Genomic DNA, 17,824 nt, shown 5'->3' with positions numbered 1-17,824 from the left:
GTCCATAAGGATAAGAACGCCCATTTTTCTAATAATGACGTAGTTTATAAAATATGTTGTAAAAATTGTGATGCCTCTTATGTCGGTCAAACAAAAAGGCAGCTGCAAACTAGATTAAAGGAACATAAAAACAATATAAGATTAGATGATTCAAAGCATTCTGTTGTTTCGGAACATTCTACTAAATTTAATCATTCGTTTGACTGGGATAATACGCGCATTCTGGAAGTTGAGCATAATTACAAAAAGAGATTAACCGCAGAAATGATACATATTAAAGAGCAGATTAATGGTATAAATCTAAATAAAGACACGGAACTGCTAAACGATGCTTATTTTGACATCTTGAATCGATTATCTTGAACGTTGGGTTAATAACAAAGATTTATGTTTTCGTGTTCTTGTAATGCGGGTATCGTCTCAGTCGTCCGCTATCTCTCACGATGAACACACGTTGTGCGAGACGTTGTAATGAATTCACCCCGGCTCTTTGTTTCATCGACTACTTATGTGAGTCATTTGTGGCTAAGCTCGTTTTAAATCAAAAATTCTTTTCGGTCTTATGTGAATTCTATTTTTAACATAGTTGTCACTAAGATGGTTGTGAGACAAGGAATTTACATCCATATGAGTTTTCATGGACGAATAAGGGACATACAGCGGGAGAAGCGACCGACTCAGTGCGTGGATTGACGAATAATTGACACTTTTGACTTCAATATGACTAACTGTCCGATTGCTTTGGTGAGACCGGATTAATGCAAATTGTGGCGTCGTAATGAGTTGATTCGTTGTACTCTTAGAATAATGCGAGATATATATGCGTTTTTGTAATTTTTATCGTTCTGAGGAAGGCCAAGTAAGGCGCGAAACGTTAACGAAATTGTATACTATATTGAATGTATTAAATATTTTTCTTTAACACCTGATAATTGCTCGAAATTGGCCGTTTGAATTTATCTAGTTAATCTAGTTAATTTAAAAAATGCGATCGTACGTTGAATCATAACTATATAACTATTAATTGTCTAATTTATTGTATTTTACTTATTGACTGCGCCTTCTTATACACTACTTTGTCTCGATTTTTCATGTAAATTTTAATTTATGTAACTTCTTTACGCTGAGGATGACACAAAAAAAGTGTCGAAACGTTCGTTTTTAATATATATATTTATTATTGCAATTTGTCTGCGCATTGACTACCGCGCTTGGCTCCGATTGCCTCACCTATTTCCTTTATATAACTATTATAACGATTCAGAAATATCTAATCGACGCAACGTGGTGCGACACACTCAAGTACAGATGTATTTATTACTCCAACCGTGCGTGTACCGCTAGTGAGGGAGCGCTTCTTCTACCTACGTTCCTGAGTGCCGAGTTGAGTGGGTATGGTGGGGGCTGCCGAGACTTGGCGGTATAGTGGGGGTGCCGAGGCCTGGTCTAGACAAAGAGGTTTACTCATAACTTCTTTCATTTATTTATCGTAGGCGGGTGTTAAAATGCTTAAATTCAAAGGCAGAAGCACAAGCCGAGGAGACTGGAGCGAAGAAAATATGAAAAGAGCAATTCAAGAAGTTCTTGAACGTAAGAGTTCTCAGAGAGCTGCCGCAGATAGATACCAAGTTCCACGCACTTCACTGCAGGATCGCGTCAAGGCTATAAAACAAGGTCATCAGATTATTCTTAAGCCAAAACTAGGGCGTTTTCAGCAAACATTTACCCCTGAATTTGAAAGGCAACTGTGTAAGCATGTCATCGATTTGGACAATCGTCTCATACCTTTAACAAGAAGTGAGTTTTTACGCCTTGCCTTTGATCTAGCAGAAAAAATCAAAATTCCTCACAGGTTTAATAAGGAAAAGCGGATGGCTGGGAGAGATTTTTTCTGTAACTTCAAGAAGAGAAATCCAGATTTGGCACTGAGAACGCCTGAGGCGACAAGCTTGATGCGAGCTGTAGGCTTCAATAAATTCCAGGTTGATCGGTTTTATGATCTTTTCCTAAAACTTCAAGAACAGTTCCAAGCTTCTCAAATATACGATGCTGATGAAACAGAAGTCTCTACTGTCCATAAAAATGACAAGGTATTGTCAGTGAAAGGGAAGAAACAGGTTGGGAAACTCACGTCAGCAGAACGAGGTTGTAATGTCACTGCTATGTTTGCTATGAATGCTGCAGGTCACTTTGTACCACCCATGTTTATTTTTCCAAGGATAAAAATGTATAAGAATGGTCGTCTAATGATTGGTGCTCCTCCAGAAAGCATTGGTGTTGCTTGTAAAAGCGGTTGGATGAATGCTGAGACATTCCTTCGATGGTTACAACATTTTCAACAGCATGTTCATTCTTCTGCAGCTCGTCCGATTTTCCTGATATTGGATGGACATAGTAGCCATAAAGAGCTGAATGTTATTGAATATGCTCGGGATAATCACATTCACATGCTGAGCACTCCTCCGCACACAACTCATAAGCTTCAGCCGCTTGACCGTGTGTTTTTCAAGCCTTTCAAGCAAGCTTATGGATCAGCAAGTGCATCATGGATGCGTCAAAATCCTGGTGCTCGACTGACGGAATACGATATTGCTGGACTTGTTAACACAGCGTTTACCAAAGTTGCTAGACTGGATATAGCCCAAAATGGCTTCCGCTGCACGGGAATTCAGCCCTTCAATCGAGACATTTTCTCAGACCTAGACTTCTTAGGTTCTGCTTTGACCGATATCCCACTGGCTGAAGATCAGGCTAACCAATCAACAACCCAGGCTTCCAGTCATGCAGTCCCTGAAAACGAAACGGAACCATCGACTAGTGCTTTACCTGAGATCTCAGCTACCCTTCAGATGGAGGTTCCAAGCACATCGGCCAATGTTGAAAAAGTTAATGACGTGCTCAAGATTTTATCGCCTCTTCCAGACGCCTCTAAAAAAAGACTGACTGTAAGAAAAAGAAGGACCCAGAAAAGTCAGATTTTGACGTCATCGCCGTATAAAAATGAGCTGGAGAAGACCAAAGATCCTAAAAAAATGCCAAAGATCACGAAAATAATGAAGAACCTATTGAAAAAGAAAAATCCTACACCTAAACCACGTCCTGAACATCAGGAAACTGAATGCATCATTTGTGGCGAAACGTTTGATGAGGATTGGATCCAATGCAATATATGTCAAGACTGGGCTCATGAGGCATGTGTAGATATAAATCCATCCGATTTATACTACAACTGTGATGTTTGTGTTGCCAAAAAACGATTTCGTCATTAAATATTATGGTGGCCGGAGCTACCCGCCATTTTTCTACAGAGGCCAAAATTAAGACTAAGTTTGAAGTAGTTTTTTTCTTAAGTTTGCTATATTTTTTTGTACTAAATTACGTTAATATATATCTTGTTGATTATTTTTGTGTAGTTCATTTATGTTTATGTTCTTAACTTTAGTCATAATTTAAAAAATAAAAAAATGGCCGGGGTGCTACCCCCCTTTCCCCTACTGTTATTTTCAGTCGTTTGCACTTGAATTTCTTCGTGCATCATTCGATAAGATTTTGCAAAAATGTTATTCGTACGCATTATATTATCTATTGAACGTAAAATTTCTTCATCGAGATTCAAGTTTCGATGTAATCGACACTCTGTCGCTTTATTGTTATCAATGATGAAAAGTTGACCATAACTTGGTATTTTATTTCATTTGGTGCGGGATATAACGCGGTATTGATTTGATAATTTTGTCCTTGAACTTTAAAACAATACGGTCCACGTCTTTGTGCGCTAAAGTCTGACAAATTTGCATTAAAAGATGCGAATAAAAAAATGTTATTATATCCTCGAATACGATTGTAAAAATGTTTTGATTTTGGATGATTTCCAATAAACAATTCATACAGTTCATGTGGAGGTTGGGGTAAAGGATTTAACTCAACAAATCCATGACTACAGCAACCATTAAACGAATTACCTTTATTAGCTATTTTTTCAGAATTAAAATGTTTTGCACCGCAATGTTGGCAACATAAATTCATTTCTCCTATGTAATGTTCTACGACATCTTTTACTTGGGTAAAATGAGATATATTAATGTCTGTATATCCTTTTTGTAAAGCTTGATTTTTTTAATACCATTTTATCTATTTATTTTTATTAACTGTATCGAGATATAGTATTTTTGACTTCGTTGTTTTATCATTTGTTACAGTATTTTGTAATGGTATTTTATGTGAATTAATTAAATTTTCAAATCTGTTATTATCATCTAAATTTAATCTATTTGATGTGCTAGGTATAGGAGATATAATAATATTATTTAATAAAGATTCCATATTTAAATTGTCAGTATTCTGAGTTATTTCAATATCATTGTTAACATTTAATAATTTCGTATTATTATTTATCGCAGTAACTGTTTCATTTACTGAATAAACTACTATGTTTTTCGAACAATTTGTAGAAGTAGACACTTTATTTGAACAAATTTCACTTGTAGGTATTTGATGAAGTAACTTTATTATTATTTTTTATCATAGAGACATTTGTACATGTTAAAGTATCAATTTGTGATGTAGTAGTAACTGTTTCATTTGTTAAATATATCACTATGTTTTTCGAAAAACTTATAGAAGTTTGCATTGTATTCGAACAAATTTCACTTACATTTGATGTAGACTGACATGCTTCTTTAGCCATTGTTCGTTTTATTTCTCGTCTTTCAGCCTGACACTTAGCTTTTTTTCTCTTTTATTTCGTTGAAATTCTTCTTCTTCTTCAATCGTTCGAACTATTTTCCTTCGAGGCCTATGAAATATTAAACTCAATTAGGCAATAAGAGCCAAGCGTTTTTCCAAAACGTCAGATATTATTACGGTCTTCACGCGGTTTATTTATGTAGACAGTGGATTAAGTTCCGTAAAGTCATTACTAGATGCGAACTGAAAATTGAATTCCTACGGAAATGTATTAAACACAATGTTATACCTCCACACATAGGAAATGTTTTTGCAAAATTTGAAAATACTTTTTTTAACTACAGATCAATTGGTAAATTTAAACACTGTAAACTACGGTTTTTTAAACAATTAATACACATTGAGCTTAGAGATGCACATTGCTATTCTCGATTCGCACAAACACAGGTTTATAAAATTTCTGGATCTATGTACCGTTGCATTCCGGCGTCCGTTTGCAATTCGTTCTTTAATAGACAGGATTGTTCTCTGCATTCCTTCTTTGTGAGCTTACATAACAGAATGAATAAAAAATTCGACCACTTAGTTTTCAAACACTCAAATCAACATAAAGACATTAAATCGATAAAATATTTTTGCGGTTTTCCATCGGGACATCAATTCTCTATAGAAGATGAGAGGTTGAAATACTCATTTAATGCTCTCAAATCAGATTCTAACATTGATATTAAGATTAACGTGGATCCGAGATCCTTAAGTTCATTACAAGCGACGCTAACGCAACTTAACGATAAGTGGTTCGTCAACTTGTCGTCCACAACGATCCCAGAGAACATTCAAGGTTTACTGCAGCTCGGCGATAGTTTCAGTCTTCCGGTCTCAAATACTGAAAAGGTAACGGTAGAATTCCTCAAAAACATAGAGAACAACGTTAAAAAGTTTCCTGTTAGAATGCAGGTTAATTTGCGGAATCGATTTTCGAACATGGTAACTAATCTACCGAATTATTCGACGGGGAAAGATGCTCATAGCATTTTCATGAATCAATTGTCCATTACAACAAAAAAATTTTTAGTAGATAACCCGAATTTGATATTAACGAGGGCAGACAAGGGTAATGTTACGGTAGCATTGGATAGGGATAAGTACGTTGAGAACATCGAGAACTTACTAAGAGATACAGAAACTTACAAAATAGTCACGAAAGACCCCACGAAAAAATTAACATCACGCGTTCGTGAATTACTGTCCAGATGGAAGAAGTCTGAATTTATAACGAGTTTGGAATACAAATGGTTGTACTGTAGCGATGGAATTCTACCGAGGGCATACGGTCTGCCGAAAATTCACAAAAACAATTGCCCATATAGAATAATAGTTTCGTCGATTGATAGCCCTCTGTATAACTTAGCGACATATCTTCATAAAGTAATGCACAACAGCTTTCCAAAGGGACAGAGTTATATTGCAAATAGCTTTGAATTCGTTAAAAAACTGTCCAACGTGAATGTGGAAGAGAGTTATGCATTGATATCATTGGATGTTGTCTCCCTCTTCACCAACGTACCTATTGAGATGGTGATAGAAAGTATCTCATCTAGATGGAATTACATTGCTGAGAATTACGAGATTCCGAAATCGGAGTTTCTTCTCGCAGTCAGACTGGTGCTTGAATCGACGTTTTTTATGTTCAATGGGACAATCTACCAACAAACTTTCGGCTCACCTATGGGCTCACCGTTATCTCCCATAGTTGCTGACATTACAATGCAAGACCTTGAAATAAAAGCGCTAAAAATGTTAGGTTTTCTCCCTTCGTTCTACTACAGATATGTCGATGATATTGCAATGGCAGTGCCTTCCACCTGCATTGCCCACACGTTGGAGACTTTTAATTCATTCTATCCTAGACTGCAGTTCACTATGGAGGTCGGTGTGGATGACAGGTTGAATTTTCTTGAGGTTACGATCATACGCTATAATAATCGCTTAATATTTGATTAATTTCATAAGCCCACGTTCTCAGGGAGATATTTGAACTTCTTATCGCAACATGCTCTTTGCCAGAAAAAAGGCACGGTCATTAGCCTAATTGACAGAGCCTTCAGATTGTCACACCCTAAATTTCACCAAAAAAATTTGGAATTTATAGTTCATGTCCTAATAAAAAATTGCTATTCTTTAGATTTTATTTTTAAAGTCATGTACGAACGCCTTAAGTATCTTTTTGCAAACCTCCATGTAATTGCAAAAGAAAAGACTGTTGATAGAGATCCATTTTTTGTGATACCGTACGTCCCCGCAATAACGGAAAAATACAGAAATATTACAAAAGATCTTAATGTAAAGTTATCGTATGTGAGCATAAATAAATTAAGTAAATTTATTAAAGTACATAAGGATGTTCTCCCGATCTCTTCGGCTAGGGACGTTATTTACCAGATTAGCTGCAGGGATTGTGATGCATCGTATGTCGGACAGACAGGTAGACAATTGCATACGAGAATTAAAGAACATGAATCTCACATAAGGAGGAATGGCAGTAGTAACTCGGTTGTAACGGACCACAGAGTGGAATGTAACCACGATTTTGTTTGGAACGACGTTAAGATCTTAGATAAAGAACGGCTTCTCAATAAAAGATTAATATCGGAAATGATCTACATTAAAAAACAAACAAACGGCATAAATTTGCAGACGGACACGGAGAATCTACCGGATCTGTATATAAATGTTATCGAAGGTCTTGCGAAGATATAAAGCATAGTGTTTTCCTCGCTCGTTATATTCTTTCCCCCTCCATTTTAACAATGATATTGTAAGAACTTATGTGTTGGTTATTGTGCCAGTGGTCGTTTAAATGTCGACGAGACACAGTCCGCTCCACTGCTTTTGTAAGAACAATGGTATCGTTAGTCCACAACTTACACGGACAATTGTAATTGCGAAATTTTTAATAACTGCACTATCTGTAAGTAGCTTTACTTTGCGTATGACTTGCTGTGTATATAGGGTAGTTGTCACTCTGAGTGTCTGTACAGGTGTCTCATAATCGTACCATGACGAGATGCAAGCAAATTTCTTGGCTCTCAAACCAGGAAATTACACACGAAGATACCTGGGGAGGCTTCGGAGTGTGCACCTGCCTAAACGACCGTTAGGATTAACCGATTCGCCAATAGTTTACGGAAAAAGAAGGCCCTAGATTTAGATTTAGCTTTATGTAATGTGTAGGCAACGCGCTGAGGATGACCCCAAAAAGGGTTGAAACGTACGTATTGTAATTGACATTAGTGATTGACATTTTATTAAAAATTTTAGCGAAAATAATTCACGCTTGGCTCTTATTGCCTAATTGAGTTTAATATTAAATAATTTTACTTAAAAATGTATAAAAATGGTAAATAATAATAAATCTTTTAACTCGTGTTATAAATATGGATTAATTTTATTTAATTAAAGAGATAATAGAAAATTTAGTTTTTAATACATAAAATTTAACATGTAAATAAAAAATAACAAAATAATTTAAAAAATTAAATATTTAGTTTAATATTACAATACAAATATAAATATATTATTAAGTAAATTTATTAACAATTTAATTTAATTTTAATTCTGTTTAAATTTAATATAATATAATATACTATACATTTAATATAATATTTATTTAATAAAATCTCAAACTTATTTAATATTAATTAAAGTCAATATTAATTAATGAATATTAATTTAATATAGAAATATTTTAGTTAAATATTAAGTCAATTAATATCAATTTAATTTAATACATATATTTAATTTAAAATTTAGTTCAATATCAATTTAATTTCAATATTCAATATCAATTAAATGAATACAATTTAGTTTAATATTATTATTTAATTTAAAATAATTTTAATTTAAGTCAAAATTAATTTCAATTTAAATCAAAGCTAATTTTAATTCAAGATAACGCCAATTTTAATTATAGCAGATTTCAATCAGAATAAAGATTAATATAGAATAAAATAAATAACAATTTGAATAATCAAATTTCAGTAATTTAAGTCAAAAGTAATTTTAATTTTAAAGTCAAAATCAGGTTTGATCCAAGTCAAAGCCAATTTCAATCCAAGTCAAAGCCAATTTTAATCCAAATCAAAGTCAATTTTAATCCAAGTCAAAGCCAATTTCAATTCAAGTCAAAGTCAAATTCAATTCAAGTCAAAGTCAATTTCAATCCAAATCAAAGCAGTCAATTTCAATCCAAATTAAAGCCAAATTCAATTCAAGTCAAAGCCAATTTCAATCCAAGTCAAAGCCAATTTCAATTCAAGTCAAAGCCAATTTCAATTCAAGTCAAAACCAATTTCAATCCAAGTCAAAGCCAATTTCAATCCAAGTCAAAGCCAATTTTAATCCAAGTCAAAATCAATTTCTATTCCATTTAAAGCCAATTTTAATTAAAGCCAAAACTAATTTCAATCAAATAATCCAAGTCAATTTCAATTTAATATTCCAAGTTAAAATTAATTTCAATTGTCTGGCTCAAAGTTAATTTTAATTAAATAATTAAAGTTAAATTTAATCCAATGATTAAAGTTTAAACCCAATTTCAATCTCAAACAAAATCAATTTCTCTAACAATACAAATCAAAATTAATTTTAAGCAAATAAAGTTAATTAAACAAAACTTGTTCTCAAATACATATATATATATATATATATAAATAATATATATTTTATATTATTTAATTATATACATATTGTAATTAAAGATAAAAAAGTAGGGGAGACCGGGGCCTAACCGTCGCCGGGGTTGAACCGTCAAATCAAATATCTCGGAACCTGTATATTGTGCGAACTCGCTATTAACATTGTAAACGCTGCTTATGGTACCCATGTGACCAACGAAGTTTCGGCAGGTTACCTGCCGTGTTATGATTTTTACGAGGGCAAACGTGTTTTCGGAAGGTGAAAGTTACATTTTCTGCGCGTGGAAATTTTGTAATATCTGCAATAATATTTGCTCTCCAAATCTCGAGGTACGTGATTATAAAGAGTAATGCATGCTGAACACGAGACCAGTGTAGTTTTTTCATTATCGTTGATGTCTAATACTACTGGATGTGTGGGATTCAATGGGGATACATCGCATAAGATACTACCATCCATCGCCTACCCACTAAAAACCCCTCCATTCTTTTATCCCTAACTTTTATATTTACTATTTGTAATTGATAATAACTTATGCTGATTCTAAATTAATGTTATTAGAAGTAGAAGGCGTGGTATCATCTTTTTCAGTAGTAATTCCAAGTATTGGTTTGTGATAGGAAAAGTAAAAGATATATATTGTGACGTGACATTGTCGCGTCCACCGCCCAGACGGTAGCTCGGCCGAGGGGAAGGTCGGGGATGGCGCCTAGACACGAGTAGGGAAGGGTCACTTGCGCTAATTATTTTTAAGTTAGATTTCGTAGGAATAACAGGTGGTGCCGGAGCGTGGGATTGACGACGATATGTAACGACTGGTGTCGCAACGAGGGACGGATGAGCACTTGGGGGAACGTTGGACGGAGTGGTTGGCCGACGGGCGGGCCACCAGGGTCCGCCGCCGAGGAAGCGCATTGGAATGTCTCGCACGGCACAATCCTGGCCCCGCCGCAGCACAACTAAGGGTGCACCACCGCGAATGCAGCGCGGGTGGACCCCTTAGGAAAATTTACTTAAAGTTCTTTAAAGTTACTTAAAGTATTTTAAAGTATTATAAAGTATACTAGCCGTAATAATAGTATACTAATAGTATAATAGTAGACTAATAGTATACTGACAGCCGAACGTAAAGTTTTCTTTAAGTTATTAACCTCAATAAAAACTTTATAAGCAAGTCGCAAATATACTTTAAATTTACTTTTAACAAACGTAATACTTATAAATATACTTTAACTTTACTTTTTATAAAGGTAATACTTAAAGCTGATTTTAACTTATGCGTGTTGTTTCAACAGTATACTTAAAAAGACAAGTTCCATTTTTCACCACACTTGTCCCACACGAGACATTAAGAAATATTATATCATATATCCAATTCAAAATTTTATTACTCTTTTTAAACTGAATTTGTTTCTTAAGATGATTTTTGAAAAATTATATATTTGCGCTGGTTATGACATATGTAGACTATATATAACACTTACATCAAATTAAGAAGTAGTCTACCACGTAAGGCAGTTGGCTCACGATCCAGAGGTCCCGAGTTCGAATCCCACCAAGGTAAGTGTGTTTTTCAAATACGAGAAAATATTTATAATCATAGACAGCATCTTAAGAAACAAATTTAGTTATAAAATAGTAATAAAATTTCGAAATAAATAATTTTTTTTTATTCCGGGTGAATTATCGGGGTTACACGACAGTTTCCCGAAAAGTAGAGGGGATAATGTTGGTACCAACGAAAATCCCTAAGGGGTGTCGTTATAATTTCTACAGGTTAGCAACACTGTTGAAGTAGTATAGCTGTCAGTTTGCGTGACTTTTTTGACATTTTGACATATAATGTGCACGCGTGTATAATAAATATGTTACGACTGTAATAGTTTATAAATGTAAATGTAAAATACATTGTGGCACTTAAATAAAATAAAATTAAATAAAAATGACAAAAAACACAAAGTGCATAGATGAACGAGGTAAAAAATTATCATGAATAAATTATTATTATTAGTAATTAAACAATTTTAATTTTTTCAATGTTTTTTGATAAATATCATTCATAGTTGTATCATCGTTGTTCTTCGCAGTCTGGAATCAGTTTGCCATCATCTTCAACTGCGGAATAAAACCTGTGCAAGATAAAATAAGCATAAACGAGGAAGATAGAAAGAAGTAAATGAAGAATAGACAAATATATATCAGGTAATTAGCTAATATTCTCATAAAATAAAAGATCATGTAAATGATTAATTTTATTTGTTCTTTCCAGCTAACCGCGTGCTTGCAGAATCCCTGTTCCCTGCGGAGTAAGAGTAAGGTTGCCAAATTCTAAACAAAAGTTGGAGTTATATCCTAACGGTGAATATCAGAGTAGATCTGTCAATAGCAGTGCGACGACAGATTGACGCAACAAACCGAGAACAGGTTCGTAAAACCGATGTTTACCGTCAATCTTTCATCGACAGGCCTGCTCGATGTGTTCATTGTCACCTTGTCATGTAGTCTGTTGACTGATGTATGTGTTTCTTATTTTTCAGCAAACAGGATTTATTGCCTACAGGATTATTTGCCTCTGCAATAATTGTTATTGCGGTTTGAGATCGGAAGTGGAAAGCTTTTCCAAAAAATTGCGGATCGATCCTTAAAGGAAACAACTGTAGTAAGATAAAAAATCATATATTTTAAATAAACGACACAAGAGCCACCAAGAAAAATTAAAAGAATAATGTGCACGAGGCATTAAAATGTTGATGAATCCATTCTTCCTTTTCCAACTAGTTCTGATAATAAATGTAATATTAATAATATGTCTAAATCTTGTGTTTCTTCTATTGTATTCCAAATTTTTTGTATTTTATCCTTTTTTAGTCAAAGTTTGTTGCGTTCAGATCTTGCCCAAAATTTCGGGTGCTTTATAAAACTTCTAATACTCTTTTGATGCTCAGTCAGATGAACTGTAAATAATATTGAATTGTAAAAACAGTAATATTCTGGAAAAAAGTGTTTACAATAAAGCGTTCATAATATACCTAAAAATTCTACAATTCTCGAGTGTTTATTTAAGCTTTCTAGAAGTTCCCGGTTATGTCTCTCTGAAATATTGTTCGTACTATGTAATTGTTGGAAAATACAGAACAAACCGGGCTTAAAGCCATTCAGCCATGTTTCCCCATAATAATTAAAAAATGATTGCAGGTACTTGCAATCGTTGAAAATAATTTTATCAATTATGTTGAAGCCTTCTTCTATTAACTGTTCGGGCAAAAACGCCAAAGCTATTAATAAGTTAGTTGCACCCCAACCCAATTCTTTTTGATCGCCTTTGAGTATCTTGTGTTTGTCAGCATTATGTACTAACGCCTATAACAAAGCAATAAAAGGAAAATTGAAATGTATTTCACGTTTATTATTATGTGCGTTGTTATCTTTTATTACCTGACTATAATGAAAGAAGCAGCCACGGACTTGAACATTGGGGAAAACCGTTTGTAGCGCTTTTCGTTCAGCTTTTTCGAAGTCCGCTATTGCTACTTCAGAAACTATTTTGATAACATCGGTGACTTTTCTTAACACGTCTATATAATTATTAGTAGTGCGTCCTTCCATTATCGCGTAGACAATTGGAAACGTCTGAAATTTGAGAGCAATTTAATTTACTCATATATTTACATAGAGTGCGTTTTGCAATTAAATGAAATAATTACTTCATAAATAAACTAACTGAATTGTTTTGCTTACTCTATTATTATGTCGAATTACAATTGTCCACAATTGACAATTATTATTTTGTAATGAGGGGACCGTCGCGAACGTTCCATCCACAAAAATAGTTAATTTTTCTTTTGCTTCTTTAATAAGTAATTCTGTTAAATTTTTGTCAATAAAAATAATAGCTTTTGTGTCATTATTTTTAATGACAAACTCAATATTGAAAGAATTTGCCGTATCTATCAGCAGTAATTGCTTCCAATTTTCATGTGCCAAACACCTCGATAGATCGTTTAAATTTTTTGGAATTTGTCCAATAGAATTTCTTTTTTTATATCGTTCTATCGATTTTTCAACATTGGCAATGCTTGTCAAAGGCAGCAAATCATTATATCTAAACGTAAATGTACAAATTATAAATAGTAGCTATAAATCGTCTTTACAACAGCATTTATTATTTTCTATTTTATCGTTTTTTACTCACTTTGAAATAATTCTTTTTTTATTGTCCTGGTTGAATCAAAAGCATGCGATGCCTCGATTTCTTTTTTAATTTCAGCCAGTTTAAATATTGGTTTGTCATGGTTGTGTCTCCCACTTAAAGTGTAACGAACATTTTCCATTTTTAGTTTTGCTTTACATTGCACATCTTTGTTTTTGCGAAAACTACATTCATAATATCTGCGAGAAAATTATTTATAATTAAATGCATTAAATACAATCCGATGTACTTCTATGCTCATTATGTAAGTTTAAAAAAATTATCTTTTCAATAACTTTTACAGAACTATAGGTATAATGATCTAAATAAGAATGTAGATAAATTCTCAAAAATTAATACTGCGACTCAGAAGTGTGATAGTATATACGATTAAAATATCATTAAATTATAAGCTGTTTTTAAAATCAATTTTCCTATATTACAGTTATTCAATTAATTAATTTCACTTTGTTTCAGATATCTGCTCACATCGTATCTCCGTAGGATTTATTATAATGGAAATGGTATCCCTCGTATTCCAATTTTGGCTGTTTGATTCTTGCAGTATTGCATTTCTTTCTTTCTGCCATATCACAAGATACAACTAATGGACACAATAATAATTTACAACGCCACTAGCAAATGCACACGATAATAATAAACAACGCCACTCTTGTGCTACAATGCCTGTAAGAGTGCAAAATGACAATCGGAAAAAATGACAATCGGGAAAAAGAAATCCATAATAAAGCGCAATATTTGATTTGTGGCACAAGAGTGGCGTTGTTAATAATTATTGTGTCTATTAGTTATTGCATCTTTTGATATGGCAGAAAGAAAGAAATGCAATACTGCAAGAATCAAACAGCCAAAATTGGAATACGAGGGATACCATTTCCATTATAATAAATCCTACGGAGATACGATGTGAGCAGATATCTGAAACAAAGTGAAATTAATTAATTAAATAACTGTAATATAGGAAAATTGATTTTAAAAACAGCTTATAATTTAATGATATTTTAATCGTATATACTATCACACTTCTGAGTCGCAGTATTAATTTTTGAGAATTTATCTACATTCTTATTTAGATCATTATACCTATAGTTCTGTAAAAGTTATTGAAAAGATAATTTTTTTAAACTTACATAATGAGCATAGAAGTACATCGGATTGTATTTAATGCATTTAATTATAAATAATTTTCTCGCAGATATTATGAATGTAGTTTTCGCAAAAACAAAGATGTGCAATGTAAAGCAAAACTAAAAATGGAAAATGTTCGTTACACTTTAAGTGGGAGACACAACCATGACAAACCAATATTTAAACTGGCTGAAATTAAAAAAGAAATCGAGGCATCGCATGCTTTTGATTCAACCAGGACAATAAAAAAAGAATTATTTCAAAGTGAGTAAAAAACGATAAAATAGAAAATAATAAATGCTGTTGTAAAGACGATTTATAGCTACTATTTATAATTTGTACATTTACGTTTAGATATAATGATTTGCTGCCTTTGACAAGCATTGCCAATGTTGAAAAATCGATAGAACGATATAAAAAAAGAAATTCTATTGGACAAATTCCAAAAAATTTAAACGATCTATCGAGGTGTTTGGCACATGAAAATTGGAAGCAATTACTGCTGATAGATACGGCAAATTCTTTCAATATTGAGTTTGTCATTAAAAATAATGACACAAAAGCTATTATTTTTATTGACAAAAATTTAACAGAATTACTTATTAAAGAAGCAAAAGAAAAATTAACTATTTTTGTGGATGGAACGTTCGCGACGGTCCCCTCATTACAAAATAATAATTGTCAATTGTGGACAATTGTAATTCGACATAATAATAGAGTAAGCAAAACAATTCAGTTAGTTTATTTATGAAGTAATTATTTCATTTAATTGCAAAACGCACTCTATGTAAATATATGAGTAAATTAAATTGCTCTCAAATTTCAGACGTTTCCAATTGTCTACGCGATAATGGAAGGACGCACTACTAATAATTATATAGACGTGTTAAGAAAAGTCACCGATGTTATCAAAATAGTTTCTGAAGTAGCAATAGCGGACTTCGAAAAAGCTGAACGAAAAGCGCTACAAACGGTTTTCCCCAATGTTCAAGTCCGTGGCTGCTTCTTTCATTATAGTCAGGTAATAAAAGATAACAACGCACATAATAATAAACGTGAAATACATTTCAATTTTCCTTTTATTGCTTTGTTATAGGCGTTAGTACATAATGCTGACAAACACAAGATACTCAAAGGCGATCAAAAAGAATTGGGTTGGGGTGCAACTAACTTATTAATAGCTTTGGCGTTTTTGCCCGAACAGTTAATAGAAGAAGGCTTCAACATAATTGATAAAATTATTTTCAACGATTGCAAGTACCTGCAATCATTTTTTAATTATTATGGGGAAACATGGCTGAATGGCTTTAAGCCCGGTTTGTTCTGTATTTTCCAACAATTACATAGTACGAACAATATTTCAGAGAGACATAACCGGGAACTTCTAGAAAGCTTAAATAAACACTCGAGAATTGTAGAATTTTTAGGTATATTATGAACGCTTTATTGTAAACACTTTTTTCCAGAATATTACTGTTTTTACAATTCAATATTATTTACAGTTCATCTGACTGAGCATCAAAAGAGTATTAGAAGTTTTATAAAGCACCCGAAATTTTGGGCAAGATCTGAACGCAACAAACTTTGACTAAAAAAGGATAAAATACAAAAAATTTGGAATACAATAGAAGAAACACAAGATTTAGACATATTATTAATATTACATTCATTATCAGAACTAGTTGGAAAAGGAAGAATGGATTCATCAACATTTTAATGCCTCGTGCACATTATTCTTTTAATTTTTCTTGGTGGCTCTTGTGTCGTTTATTTAAAATATATGATTTTTTATCTTACTACAGTTGTTTCCTTTAAGGATCGATCCGCAATTTTTTGGAAAAGCTTTCCACTTCCGATCTCAAACCGCAATAACAATTATTGCAGAGGCAAATAATCCTGTAGGCAATAAATCCTGTTTGCTGAAAAATAAGAAACACATACATCAGTCAACAGACTACATGACAAGGTGACAATGAACACATCGAGCAGGCCTGTCGATGAAAGATTGACGGTAAACATCGGTTTTACGAACCTGTTCTCGGTTTGTTGCGTCAATCTGTCGTCGCACTGCTATTGACAGATCTACTCTGATATTCACCGTTAGGATATAACTCCAACTTTTGTTTAGAATTTGGCAACCTTACTCTTACTCCGCAGGGAACAGGGATTCTGCAAGCACGCGGTTAGCTGGAAAGAACAAATAAAATTAATCATTTACATGATCTTTTATTTTATGAGAATATTAGCTAATTACCTGATATATATTTGTCTATTCTTCATTTACTTCTTTCTATCTTCCTCGTTTATGCTTATTTTATCTTGCACAGGTTTTATTCCGCAGTTGAAGATGATGGCAAACTGATTCCAGACTGCGAAGAACAACGATGATACAACTATGAATGATATTTATCAAAAAACATTGAAAAAATTAAAATTGTTTAATTACTAATAATAATAATTTATTCATGATAATTTTTTACCTCGTTCATCTATGCACTTTGTGTTTTTTGTCATTTTTATTTAATTTTATTTTATTTAAGTGCCACAATGTATTTTACATTTACATTTATAAACTATTACAGTCGTAACATATTTATTATACACGCGTGCACATTATATGTCAAAATGTCAAAAAAGTCACGCAAACTGACAGCTATACTACTTCAACAGTGTTGCTAACCTGTAGAAATTATAACGACACCCCTTAGGGATTTTCGTTGGTACCAACATTATCCCCTCTACTTTTCGGGAAACTGTCGTGTAACCGAATATCGGAAATCAGTGTCCTCTAGTATTAAGAGGACTGCAATCTTAAGTCTAGTGTCTCATGGTTAGAGGATATTCCTCTAGATTTTAAAATATCTTCTTGAGACCGTATTTCAGAGGAAAATCCTCTAAAATCAAGCGGGAGCCACTAAATGACAGAATATTTTTTTTGGGGTGATTAATAGTAATTGCATGAGTTAACTTAAAGTAACCTTTAAAGTATATTATAGAAATACTTAAAGTTTGGTTCGAAATCACTTCTAGTTTATCAATAGTTTATCAATAGTAATTTTTTTGGTAAACTTTCTAGTTTATTTTAAGTTTTTTTAAGTAAAT

General features: G+C 33.0%; 2 protein-coding genes and 2 long non-coding RNA genes across 4 annotated transcripts; 2 read left to right on the top strand and 2 right to left on the bottom strand.

Annotated features, from left to right (window-relative positions):
* The first annotated feature begins 11,293 nt into the window (after positions 1 to 11,293).
* On the top strand, positions 11,294 to 12,191 carry LOC139784490 (uncharacterized). Its single transcript, XR_011721574.1, has 3 exons — positions 11,294 to 11,586; positions 11,654 to 11,808; positions 11,922 to 12,191. It is a non-coding gene; the product is annotated as an uncharacterized lncRNA (long non-coding RNA).
* A 181-nt stretch (positions 12,192 to 12,372) lies between these two features.
* Positions 12,373 to 14,163, bottom strand: LOC139784484 (uncharacterized). Its single transcript, XM_071723666.1, has 4 exons — positions 14,063 to 14,163; positions 13,123 to 13,486; positions 12,820 to 13,014; positions 12,373 to 12,744 (listed from the first exon to the last, which is right to left on the bottom strand). The coding sequence occupies exons 1-4, from the start codon at positions 14,161 to 14,163 to the stop codon at positions 12,403 to 12,405; spliced, it is 1,002 nt and encodes a 333-aa protein (XP_071579767.1). The 3' UTR covers positions 12,373 to 12,402.
* A 93-nt stretch (positions 14,164 to 14,256) lies between these two features.
* LOC139784483 (uncharacterized) lies at positions 14,257 to 16,190 on the top strand. Its single transcript, XM_071723665.1, has 4 exons — positions 14,257 to 14,262; positions 15,216 to 15,440; positions 15,549 to 15,743; positions 15,819 to 16,190. The coding sequence occupies exons 1-4, from the start codon at positions 14,257 to 14,259 to the stop codon at positions 16,158 to 16,160; spliced, it is 768 nt and encodes a 255-aa protein (XP_071579766.1). The 3' UTR covers positions 16,161 to 16,190.
* Positions 16,191 to 16,310: 120 nt separating this feature from the next.
* On the bottom strand, positions 16,311 to 17,270 carry LOC139784489 (uncharacterized). Its single transcript, XR_011721573.1, has 3 exons — positions 16,977 to 17,270; positions 16,755 to 16,909; positions 16,311 to 16,641 (listed from the first exon to the last, which is right to left on the bottom strand). It is a non-coding gene; the product is annotated as an uncharacterized lncRNA (long non-coding RNA).
* Positions 17,271 to 17,824: the final 554 nt, after the last annotated feature.

Source organism: Temnothorax nylanderi, unplaced genomic scaffold (genome assembly GCF_030848795.1).
Source record: "Temnothorax nylanderi isolate EJ_2023f unplaced genomic scaffold, tnyl_v1.0 TNYL_tig0635_pilon, whole genome shotgun sequence".
Classification (NCBI taxonomy): Eukaryota; Metazoa; Arthropoda; class Insecta; order Hymenoptera; family Formicidae; genus Temnothorax; species Temnothorax nylanderi.
Note: the sequence above shows the minus strand (reverse complement) of the source record. Positions and strands in the feature narration are given on the sequence as shown.

Coding starts and splice junctions, on each gene's coding strand:
- LOC139784483 (XM_071723665.1), top strand. Junction 15,441..15,548: donor TAATTCGACATAATAATAGA/GTAAGCAAAACA, acceptor CTCAAATTTCAG/ACGTTTCCAATTGTCTACGC. Junction 15,744..15,818: donor GCTTCTTTCATTATAGTCAG/GTAATAAAAGAT, acceptor GCTTTGTTATAG/GCGTTAGTACATAATGCTGA.
- LOC139784484 (XM_071723666.1), bottom strand. CDS start 14,163: ATGGCAGAAAGAAAGAAATGCAATACTGCAAGAATCAAACAGCCAAAA. Junction 13,487..14,062: donor AAATCCTACGGAGATACGAT/GTGAGCAGATAT, acceptor ATTTACGTTTAG/ATATAATGATTTGCTGCCTT. Junction 12,745..12,819: donor GCTTCTTTCATTATAGTCAG/GTAATAAAAGAT, acceptor GCTTTGTTATAG/GCGTTAGTACATAATGCTGA.